Source organism: Hemiscyllium ocellatum, chromosome 18, assembly GCF_020745735.1.
Source record: "Hemiscyllium ocellatum isolate sHemOce1 chromosome 18, sHemOce1.pat.X.cur, whole genome shotgun sequence".
NCBI lineage: Eukaryota > Metazoa > Chordata > Chondrichthyes > Orectolobiformes > Hemiscylliidae > Hemiscyllium > Hemiscyllium ocellatum.
This window is the reverse complement of record NC_083418.1, coordinates 27,087,547-27,099,842: the sequence shown is the minus strand read 5'-3', so window position 1 is coordinate 27,099,842 and position 12,296 is coordinate 27,087,547. Positions and strand designations below refer to the sequence as shown.

At 40.4% G+C, this 12,296-nt stretch overlaps 1 protein-coding gene across 1 annotated transcript in view; it reads left to right on the top strand.

Moving 5' to 3' along the window:
• th (tyrosine hydroxylase) overlaps window positions 1-10,261 on the top strand; it is a 62,860-nt gene extending 52,599 nt beyond the window's left edge. The window contains exons 9-13 of the mRNA XM_060838436.1: window positions 3,316-3,385; window positions 5,487-5,543; window positions 7,370-7,465; window positions 8,726-8,859; window positions 10,102-10,261. Coding sequence (XP_060694419.1) covers window positions 3,316-3,385; window positions 5,487-5,543; window positions 7,370-7,465; window positions 8,726-8,859; window positions 10,102-10,261 — 517 coding nt within the window. The remainder of the gene's footprint in view (window positions 1-3,315; window positions 3,386-5,486; window positions 5,544-7,369; window positions 7,466-8,725; window positions 8,860-10,101) is intronic.
• The last annotated feature ends 2,035 nt before the right edge of the window (window positions 10,262-12,296 follow it).

The following is a 12,296-nucleotide window of genomic DNA, read 5'->3' as shown; positions in this document are numbered from 1 at the left end:
TGACGCAGAAAATACTGGAAGAGCCGTAGTTGTGGGCAACCGGTACCCGAGCTACAAATGTTGATGCAAATCTTGAGCACAGGAAGAGCTTTCAGACATCACAGATTCTGCTGTAAAGTTTGGGGTTGTCAGGGATGAGACATTTCTTTCAACTTTCTTTCAATACAGCCAATTTGGCTGCTTCCTGCTGTTCCTATAGGGATGGTAAGTTTTTTTACAGAGTGTGGATGCTAGCCTCAAGCCTAACCCACCTCTTTTCCAAACACAACTGAGATTGGTGTGTTCTGCAGACTGCGCTCCTCCAGGTAATGCTCCTGAAAGATTGTTCTGTCAATGCTGCTTCAGTTCAAGATGCAGGACCTGCCGAGACATTGGCAGCAACTTTTTCAGAGACTTGAGCTCTGAGAAGATCTGTGGTAGATATAATATTAAAGCAGACTGAAGTGAAAACAAATCAGAAAACCCTTGATAGTCTCTCTCAGTATCAAAAAAAAAAGTCAGTATGTTTAATGTCTGGAATGACATACCAATGAACAGTGTTGGCATGAAGGGGATGAAAATTGTTGTCAGCTTGCACCCGCTCCCCCCCCCACCGCTCCCAAAAGCATGCAAGAAAGAGTGGTCAACTGCAACCAGCTGGACCGGTAAGGCTAGTGAACTGGGATTGAGAGAGATAAAACAGATTGTTTTTGCAACATCGATTTGACAAACAGAACTAGAAAATCGGAGAAGCTGAGGGACACGGAGTGATTTACTCCACAGTGATCTTTTTTGTTTTTCAGCATTGATAAGGAGACATTTCCCTAACTCGTAAACACAATAAGTCCTGAAGTACATCATAGTCCAAGGATTTAAGCATTCTGTGTTTGTTTGGCATTTTTAAAATGTTGTCATGCTTGTCCCTTTGAAGATCAGCAGTGTGGAAGACCCTAAAGGCACAGTGAATAGGCAAGACAGGGCTAACTATTATTAACATTATATGATCTGCAACAGGCATTTGACAGTCATCATACCCGCCCATTACTGTTGATTAAACTTGACACTCTTTGAGTCCTTTGATAGGGCTTCATGCAGACACTTGATCAATTGGATTACTGTTAGTTTCGCAGCTTCTTAAGCTTTCTTCAATATTCTGTTATGTCTTTGTTTTCTTTAGCTTCAGTTGTAAAACATATAAGATGGTCTAATATAGCTTTCTTATACTTAACTGGATAACCAGAACCAGAATCAGAGCTTATTCATGCATTATCAGGTGATGGAGGATGCAGTAGGTGTACAATTGGGAAAATGAACTATCTTTTGCACAGCACTGGAATTGTCTTTCATGGCAACAATGAGGATTCTGGCATTATAATTTGCATTATAGACATATGCTTCCCTAGGGAACAAAAAAGAGTCAAACTCTGGCTGTTTTTGAACAAAGAAAAATGGTACAAATTTTTATCTTATACCCCAGAAGGTCCTTCCTTAAAGTAATGAACTTGCTTATTCCAGTTCCAAGCTGAGATCAACACTTTTGGGTATATCCATATTGTTAACTGACCACTTGATTACCCAATTTGGTAAGAATGAACACATGTTGCAACAATCACACTTCATACACATGCATTACTTTTGATTTGCTTTGACAAAATATTCTATAGTAGTTTAGATGTGTCGTAGGATATTACAACACAGATGCCAGTGTTTATAGTAACATAACATAACTGAGGGAATTTATAAGGCTTATGAATTGCAAAGAAAATGTACAAATCTGAAATGGGAGACACACAAAAGAAATTTCAGTTTCTGACATCCTCCTACCCACCTCTCCCATATCACTGATACCTTACTAAAAGTACTCACGATTCTCCAGTAACTCATCCAATTGTCCATTATTCATTTGCAAGTCTGTTACTGTAACAGTAATTGTCTTTACTGCAGTGGTCTCATAGTTAGCCTTTGTCCTTGTTTGCCATCATGGAGTATTTTCAACAGGATGACTTCTCTAACACAAGGTTAATGAGATCCCTTGTGGCACTTCAGTTGCTATCCTAGCTGGGAACAGCTAACAATGCAGGATAGCAAATGAACCAGTGATCTTCTATTGCACATGGTTAATACTATAATGGACAGACTTCCTCATAAACCACCAGGCGACAGATACAGATAGTGTGCATTCACTGTGATTGAAATACAATCAACAGTCACAATTAGAGTCTACCTCCTGTTCAATTAATAAAGTAAGTGAAAGAACTCCATTATGGCTCATTGGATAATTTATTATATATCAGTGAAATACAGACCAAAAAAAGTGCCAGTTTTGATTGTTTGATGTGCTGCGTGAGATTAGTTACTAGGCCAGCGCAGTTTTCATATTGACTCTGTGTAAAATAGAGGAGAAAACAGATGGTTCCTTCCACTAGGTATTATTCTATGATGACTAACGCAATGTATTTTAGGTGTGCGCGAGTTGTTACCACCTACAAAAGCCTAAAGGACAGTTGCCTATCAGTATTCAGGCCCTGAGGTCCTAGGGAACTAACATGCCTGCACAAGCATAACAGAACAATACCTTCAGCAAACCAACCCTAGTACCACTGCACCCTTACCCCCACCCTAACAGCTTCCTCATCACCAGCTGCCTCTCATCCCAGTGGTTGTGGTCATTATTCCAAATTGCAGAGATTAGGTCATTTGTACTGTCATGATTGGTAGATCCTGACTTCTGCAATCCCAGCTAGGGATACCACTGATGTAATGGATATCACTATGCAAGAAGAAACTGGTGAAGAGTTACCAAGATTCTCTTGCTCCCCTGAAGAACTAGCAGGTCTTATGCAGGAGATAATCTCCTCTGGTATCTATCACCCTTCCTATTCATGACTTCAGACCGAAGGCCTTCAATTTGACTCAAGCCACCTCCCAGCTGGAATTTCACATGTAGTTAGGGACTCTCTTCAACACCACTTCTTGACTTAATGGGGAGAGTCAAAAGCTCTATCCAATTAACCTCCTGTTGAATAGAAAAGGGGAAAGCAAGTGAATTCCTGGGTTTCACTTCAAATCCCTGTTTCCCAGGTTGGAAATGAGCCATTGTGCCTTCTTACATCTCAGAGATTTTAGTGATTTACTTTCTAGCCTCACATTTGCTTATTGGATCATGGACTGAAGGGTATGTAATGCCAGTGGCATTATCTGTCCCATAACCCTGGTGCGGGCAAGAGAAATTTAGACAGAAAGCAACAATATGTAGAAATGTTCACTGTAGAATGTATTGATTAAAATCGAGATGTACCGTTGGATGGTGTTCATCTTCTTGCTTTTTATATTTAGGGATTGTTGCCATGAACTGCTGGGACATGTCCCCATGCTGGCTGACAAGACATTTGCTCAATTTTCTCAGGTAGTACCATCTTCCTTTGTAATGAATATTTACCCTGTACAACAACAAACACAGAGTATGTAAGTTCTCTTTAGATCAGTCATCTTTGAGGGTTGTTCAAAATAATGAAGGGCTTTGACAGAGGAAGAAAGAAGAAACTGTTGTCACTGGTAGAAACCATGAGATAGAATATGCAAAGGAACCAAAGGCAGCATAAACACAATTTGTTTTTACTGAGTGAGTTTTTAATTTTAGAACTGTTAAGAGCAGTGGAAGCAGATGACATTCAAAAGGGAATTAGATAAATACTTCAAAAGGAAATATTCGCAAGGTTTTAGGGAAAGGGGGAAATTCAGACTAATTATATGATGATCTTTGTGATTTTGATCTTAAATTATGCAACCGTTATGTGGGTCATAATACTTCAATTGCCTTGTTACACAATGGTGTCTATACTGCAAAATAAATGGGATGGATACCATAGCACTGGTAACCCCATCACTTTTCTGAGTTTCTCCCTGGTAGAAGCAGTTTGCCCCTAAAAGCAGTCAAGACATATTTTGATCTCTGTATTGTGATACAAGTTTTTTTTTCAAATTTCAAAGATACACTTTATTCTTAAAAATATCTTCATTATCATAGTCACAAAAACAATTTGGTTCTCTACAATTACATATGAAGAAACAAACAACCACTGGAGTTTGACTCTATATCCAGCAAACAAACCAGGCATTTCTTTCTTGTACAAGATTATATTTTACATACATTTGAGACACCGGCCTAACTTCAGCAGAAAGACCTTAGATGGTGGTCTTTCCCCACAGCGCCTTGACAGCAGCTACCCAAGCTTTAGTATGCATCCCTCAGTACATAGTTTTGGAATGTGCCAGTCTGCAACATTTGATTGAGGTGAGCTCCTTGCTCTGGAAGACCAGGTGCAGTCAATGTCTGTACATATATTCCATTCACTTGGCATGCCAATGTGTTTGTAATTGCAGAGTTAAAATTTCCATGACACCAGTTTATAATCCAATTGGTTTATTTGAAAGTACAAGCTTTTGGAGCACTGCTAGCTATCTGAAGAAGGGGCAACACTCCAAAAGCTTGTCCTTTCAAATAAATCTGTAGGACCACAAACTGGTGCCATGTGAATTTTAACTTTGTCCACTCCAGCAACTCCACATCATGGCTATTGCAGAGAGCACTGATAGAGTTCAGAGCTGGCACTGAAGTCATTCTTTATAGGGATGCTTACTGTTATCCAACCCAAAGGTCTTTCTGGGACTACTTTATGATTCAGTCTCTTTTCTCTGCCCCTTTCTTTAACATCTTTAAATAGTGTGAGGAGTTCACTGCTTGGCATACGTTTGGTAATCAGCTTCTCCCTTCCCCATGATATATAAGACAAGAGAATAATGAGACCATAGATCAAGAAATGGATGCTGTTTGCACACATCTATGTAAAACTGCATATTGTGCACAACATAGATTCAGCATAGATCTAAGGCAAGGGATAAAAATGTATTCATTATGACCAGAGACCCAAGGTGCTGAGACTATTTCCTTTGTGTTAGAGAAGGCTAATGGAAGATTAAATGCAAGCATTTTTATAATTATGAAGCATTCAAGTAGGTTTAATAAAAAAAGAATCTTTTCTGTGATTGGAATGCTGATGATGAAGAGTCATTAAAATGAACTGAAGGTGCAAATGATATTACAGCATGGATTGCTCTGTTATAAGAGATGTTGATGAAGGGACTGCAGCACTTTTAAGGGAGAATTATATAAAAGAGACTGAGATGTGTTAAAAATTGCATGGAAGTTCTTAATTTTTCTTAAGCATTCCTGGTCATTAGCCCAGAAATAGTGAGAAAATGGCAAAATCTGACCAAGAAAAATGGAGACTTAGGAAGGAACTGGAAGGGTATGGTGTGCTCATAAACTTGCTGCCTTTATCATCAGAGCTCATTAGTTTTGTATTTTAGCAAGTTTAAATATGGGAGAAAAATAATCTTAAAGTGGTAAAGAAGGAAAGGATGAGTTGATGATCAGTTCCTGTATTGCCAGCTCACTTAGTTTGTCTTTGATTACTGTAACATCTAAAATCCTTCTGTCATCTCAGAATATTGGTCTTGCCTCCCTCGGAGCAACTGAAGAGGAAATTGAAAAGCTTTCTACTGTGAGTATTACCACATTCACATAGAAATCACAACAGGTCAGGCAGCATCCGTGAAAGACAGAGAGAGAGAGAGCAAGCTAACATTTCGAGTCTAGATGACTCTCCATCAGAGCTGATGTGAAGTGTGGAGGGGCAACATTTGTGCAGTAGTGTGGGGTGGAATACTGGAGAGAAAGGGTATTGGTTGTTCAGGTTAAGTGATCGGAATGTGAGAATGGTAGAGCGATAATGTGTCTAACAGCCACACTGGAAAGAACAGACTGTCCCAATGTGGGTGGAGGGGAGGGATGACACTGTGACAGAGAATGTAACAAGTAAACTCCTTTACCTGAATACAAATTATCTGAAAATCAGATATCCAAAGGAGATCTCAAGGTCCCGTTGGAAACATTACATCAAAGACGTGCTTCCAACAGTGATCACGTTTTTCGTTTACAGTGATTAAACTGGCATCGTCTCCAAATGACTGTCTGCCCACCCTCTCTCTCTCCCCACACATTCCCTGGAGTTCTACACAGGGTGTACCCTAAACCCTCCTTCCCCTGATAATCTCTCCAACATTGTCCTGTACAGGGCAAAGGTGGAACCTGTCAAGAAGTGTGTGTGTGTGTGTGTGTGTGTGTGTGTGTGTGTGTGTGCGCGCACTATTTGGAGACTTACCCCACAAAGGCAACTGCAGCAGTCTTGTTGGTGTCCAATCCAGCTGCCCCAGAGAGGGGGCAGGTGTGTATGGGGGCTGGGGGCCAGGCAGGGGGTGGTGTTGGATGGTTTTGGGGGTCTGGAGGCGGTGTTGGGGGCAGGGGCAGTGTTGGACAGGGTTGGGGGTGGGAGGTGGGGTTGCACGGGGTTGAAGGGGGAGGCAGTGTTGGATGGTGTTGGGGGCGGGGGTGTGGGGATGCACAGGGTTGGGGGCAGCAGGGCGGTTTTGCACAGGGTTGGGTGTGGGAGGGTGGGGTTGCATAGAGTTGGAGGTGGGGGCAGCAGGGTGGTATTGCATGGGGTTGGGTGCAGGGGACGATGTTGCATGGGGTTGAGGGCTGGGGGACACGGTCTTGCGCGCTGTGTGCTGGTGCAGTCTCCTGAACGGGGAGCAGACTTTAAAAACTCTGAGCCCCAGAGGAAAGGCATTTAATCAATTAATTGAATAATCCATTATCCGAGCGAAATAATGCCCGACCATCTCATTCGGATAATCGAGGTTCCTCTCGTAAAGCTAAAAGAAAGGGAAGGAATGGAAGGGGGTTCACAATCTGAAGATGCTGAACTCAATATTAAATCCAGCAAGTGCCTGGTCTGAAGATGAGATGTTGTTCCTTCAGTTTGTGCTGTGATCCGCTGGAGCACTGCAGCATGCTGAAGACAGACAAATGGGTGTGTGAGCAGAACACTGTGTTAAAATGATCAGCTACAGGAAGGTCAGGGTCATGCTCACACATGGACTGAAGGTATTCATAGAATCCCTACAAGATCATAGAATCATAGAATTCCCACAGTATGGAAACTGGTCCTATGGTCCAACAAGTCCACACTGACCCTCTGAAGAGTATCCCACCCAAACCCATTCCCCATTACTCTACATTTACTCCTGACTATTGCACCTATCCTGTGTATCCCTGAACACTATGGCAATTTAGCACAGCCAATACACCTAACCTGCACATCTTCAGATTGTGTTCTGTGTTTGCTTTCTTCAATGTAGAGTAGATTCAGATTGTTCATTAAATTAATTTCTCAAGTAAGCTGTTTGAAGTGAACATCACTCAAACTATCTCATTTCTTCCTCACACTGCATTGTGTAGTTATTCTTCACAACCTGTCTGTTGCAGCTTTACTGGTTTACTGTGGAGTTTGGACTGTGCAAGCAAAATGGAGAAATTAAAGCATATGGAGCTGGTCTGCTGTCATCCTACGGTGAGCTAATTGTAAGTGGTGCTGTATTTACTGGGTTTCATGCAAAACAACAATCATTTTTACTCACATGTTATTGTTTTTTTTTCAAATTATCGGCTTCAAAGGTTTTTCGGAGTGGAATTGTTGTATTCATGTTCTCTCTCATTTTTTTCTTTAACTCACATGAGGAGTTCCCATGACTTTGTGTTTGACTAATGGACATTCAATGTAGAACTTTGTGGCATTTTGCAAATCATCGCAACATGATGGGATTGATCAGGCAGCACCTTCCCTTTCAAGATCTATGTTAACTGCTGGAAACTAGATCAATACAGTGCAGATTATTAAATTTCCACTTAATAATATAGCTGATTTATAATCTCCTGGGCTCTCCAGAGTCCAGTGATAGTTTGAGAATGATTGTTGATACATTACCATTGACCTGTTTTGTGAGCAAAATATTGTAGATTCTTGGGTGGGATGAGATCAAAGTCATTGGTTGTCTCTTTAGGAGAGATCATGATATTCATCTCATCCTTGTAAGTTTAGTAGTCATTCAGAATGCTTCCTATTCTGTGTTGATCCTCCATTTCAAAGCCATGCTTAAATTTTAATACTCCCACCTCATCTCAGATTGCCAACTTACTAAGAAAACCTTCCGTCCTGGTTTTGCCTCATTGTATTTAGCTCCTTGTGCATCAGGTGAAGACAGAATTGGTCTTTGTTCCAATATCCCAATATTCAACTAGTCTGTCAGTATGGGCTCATACATGTAGATACTAAATGACTGTTTGCACTCATGATCTATAATCCATCAAGATCAACTTACCGAGTCAGCACCTTATAAAAGGTGAGGACTGTAAATGCTGGAGATCAGAGTTGAACACTGTGATGCTGGAAAAGCACAGCAGGTCAGGCAGCATCCAAGGAGCAGAAGAAAAGAGGTTGCATTCATAGGCTCTTCCTGATGAAGAGTTATGCTCAAAACGTCGACTTTTCTGCATCTCTGATGCTGCCTGACCGGTTGTGCTTTTACAGCACCACATTCTTCCACTCAGCACCTTGTAAAGACATGTTGGCATTTTGTTTGATTTACTAAGGAAGAATAAGGTGTTGCTTTGTTTATATTACAGACAATGTTCTGTGCAGCTTTAGATATAAATAAAATGTTTTAAAAATCTGTGTGTTCCTTAATATATAAAAGCCGATGTCAAACCTATGCTACCACTTAACCTGAAAGTTTGGTTTGAGTGATTTTTCATCTGAAACTGAATCTGACGTTTTATGCACAGCACTCCCTGTCTGATGAACCCGAGTTACGGGAGTTTGACTCTGACGCTGCTGCTGTGCAGCCCTATCAGGATCAGACATACCAACCAGTGTATTTTGTATCTGAAAGTTTCAATGATGCTAAAGACAAACTGAGGTAAGTGGCTTTGTCAAAATGTAACAGCTGAATGCTTGTACAGTGAGCTAAAGATAAACATTTGCATTGATCATTCAGCTAATTTACTAAAGATATCTCTTCTAATCACAACCATCTCATTTCTGGAAAAAATTTGAGACTGGATTAGTAAACTAATAATCCAGATTAACGATCCAGAGAAGTGATTTAAATCCTGTTTTGAGCATTTAATAAGAATCTGAAAGTAAGACAAAAATGCTTCAGATCAAAATGGTCAGGAAAACGTTAGGATGGGTTAAAAATCCAACTGGTTCACTGAAGTACTTTGAAGAAGAAAAACTGCCCTTTACCTGATCTGGCCTCAGTGTGAAGGCTTTCCCATACCGAGGTGGTTGAGTCATAGCTGCATCTCGAACAGCGCTATAACACAAGGACTGCAATAGTTCCAAAGGTGGCTTACCGACACCTTTCAAGGGCAATTAGAGATGGACAATAAAGATGCATTTAGCCAGCAATGCCTACACCTCATGAATGGATTCATAAAAGTGCTCTCAAAGCATAATTCCTTTAGTAGTGTTGAAGGATGTAGTAATATTTTATAATGGGGAGAAGACTAAATCAACTAACTATAACTCAGTTTGTTCTTAATTGAGGACTTGCTGTTATATTTCAAACTTGATGCTAAATTTGTGGCAGTTTGGGAGAATCACAGTCAATCATCCCACAGATTTGTTAACGGCAGCTCATGAGTGACAAATTTAATATGATTATTTTGGCAAGGTATGTCTTGATATATTCATACCGATGGTATTTTAGAAGATTCAGTAAGGTATTTGGCTGGAAGCTTGCAATATAAATTGAAGTGTATTGTATTCAAGGAAACATTACAATATAATTTGATATTGGTTCATCAGCAGAACACAGAGGATTAAGGCAAATATTTATTGCCCAATTGGAAAGTGTTGGTGTGTACATCAGGGCTCATATTTTGCTCTGCATGTATGGAGAAAGCAGCACTTTCTTTTAAATTCAACTGGTCACCTTTTCAATAATCTGAAATTTGCTAATCACGACTTGCTCCTTAACTTTTTCTTGAACGTTGTATAGTTCAAACCTTGTGGATGTTATGCTTATTCAGGAGAACCATTCTGGAAAGCAAAAGATTATGGTATAAAAGTTGAAACCAGCATTTAATAATCTGAATCAAGCAGTTGTTTACACTGAACATTATTTATGATAAAAGTTTGGCTTTTGCACTTACAGAAAGTATGCAGCCAACATCAAGCGGCCGTTTTCAGTGAAATACGATCCATTTTCCAAGACCGTGGAAGTATTGGACAATCCTCAGAAAATCAAGACTTCTTTGGATAATCTGAAGGATGAGTTGCAGTTGCTGACTGATGCACTAAATGTTTTATCCTAACATTTGGCTCTGCATGCAATCATAGAATGTACTTCATCTCTATTACTGTTGCATTGTAAGCTTCATTATTTGTGAGTCAGACTTTTTAGCTTTCATTCTAATGTAGCCATGTGTGGGAACAGGCAGGAACATAACGTTGAAGAAAGTAGGGATTTTGCTTCACTGCCTCTGCCAGGTAACTTTTATTTCTTTTGCCTCCTGGAGTGTTAGAGGAGGTGTAGGCAGGTAAAATTGATCTTTACCACTGTAGAAAAATTGCCCATGATGAACGGGCAGCTTGTTTTACATGGGCAAAGAAAATGATAAGCCATGCTGAGTTGGTTATCGCAACACACCCCACTTGATTACAAATTGTGTAAGTGGATAAGCTTGCTTGAATGAATGGGGACCGGCTTCTATGTTGTGGCTGCAATCCCCTTCCCTCATCATGTTCTTAAGTGTTGAAAGGACCCACCTAGCCTTGCACCTCTCTCAAAATTGCCTCTCTGGATATTTTCTGCCGAAGTGAATAACTTCATAACTACCATGTTAAATTGATCCAAATCATGTTAAATCGAGTCTGAAATGTGTTTGTCTGTTTCTATCCACATTCTCCTGAAGTTTACTACTGTTCTGCTCAGTAGTTTCCCAGCTGCCAAGTTTTTATCATCCATAATATTGAAAATTGTACTCCTTTCATCGAAGTTCACATCACTTTTATATGTATGTGACAAGAAAAACAGTGGTTCTAATTTGTGTCCCTGGGGAGTGCCAGAGCATATTTCTCTGCAGTCTGAAACACATCCTGTTACCATTACCCTCTTTTGTCTTATTCTTTCAGGTATTATGCACTCATTGTCTCTGTCCATTTAGCCCCACTAATTTATGAATATGTTTGTTGTAAAGTCATAGTCATAGAGATGTACAGATGGAAACAGATCCTTCAGTCCAACTCGTCCATGCCAACCAGATATCCTAACTAATCTAGTCCCATTTTCCAGCACTTGGTCCATATCCCTCTAAACCCTTCCTATTCATATATCAATCCAGGTGCCTTTTAAATGCTGTAAATGTACCAGCCTCCACCACTTTCTCTGGCAGCTCATTCCATACAATTATCACCCTCTGTGTGAAAAAGTTGCCCCTTAGGTCCCCTTTAAATGTTTCCCTAAACCTCTCCCCTCTAGTTCTGGACTCCCCCACCCCAGGGAAAAGGCCTTGGCTATTCATCCTATTCATGCCCCTCATGATTTTATAAACCTCGATAGGTCACCCCACCAACGTCCGACACTCCAGGGAAAACAGCCCCAGTCTATTCAGCCTCTCCCTGTTGCTCAAATCCTCTAACCCTGGCAACATCCTTGTAAATCTTTCAAGTTACACAACATACTTCCAATAGAAAGTGTGGGACTCTAATCCATGACATTTGAAAGCTCACATACGCAAAATGTGCTGCGGTACCTTCATCAACTTCCTGCTCCTTCATCAAATAATTCAATTGAGTTACTTTGATGTGAGTTACCTTAAACATGTGGGTTGCCTGTCCCTTACTAAGATTTAATCTTGCCCTGTAAAATGGCATGGTGTCTTTATCAATAATGTCATGATGTTCTGCTTTAAAAGCTGTTAGTATTGAGCTTTGGGAAGTTGATCTGCTTGAGCCAACCCAGGCCAATGGCCAACCCTCATTCAGAGTGTGCATTCTCACTGACAAGCCTGTTGCTGTCATGTTGACTTCAGTTGTTCTTCCCCATGTATTGTGTGGCAACGGTCAAATCTAATGTCTGTCGCAGGAATCTTACACATTCGGGCTGGAACGTTGGCTTTGCTCTGTTAATGTAATAAACATTGTCTTGGTTGGAAAGAAAAATCATTCTGTGATTTTTGTATTGAATTACCTCTCCAAAGACTTGTTGCGGTGACCATATGAGAAAGCATTTACAAGCCAATGTCCAAAGCACATGTAAACCTGCAATAAAAGAATAAAATGAAAATAATGAAAACGTTAAGCAAGCAAGTTAGAATCCAAAAAAGGAAAATATCTGAACACTTCTTT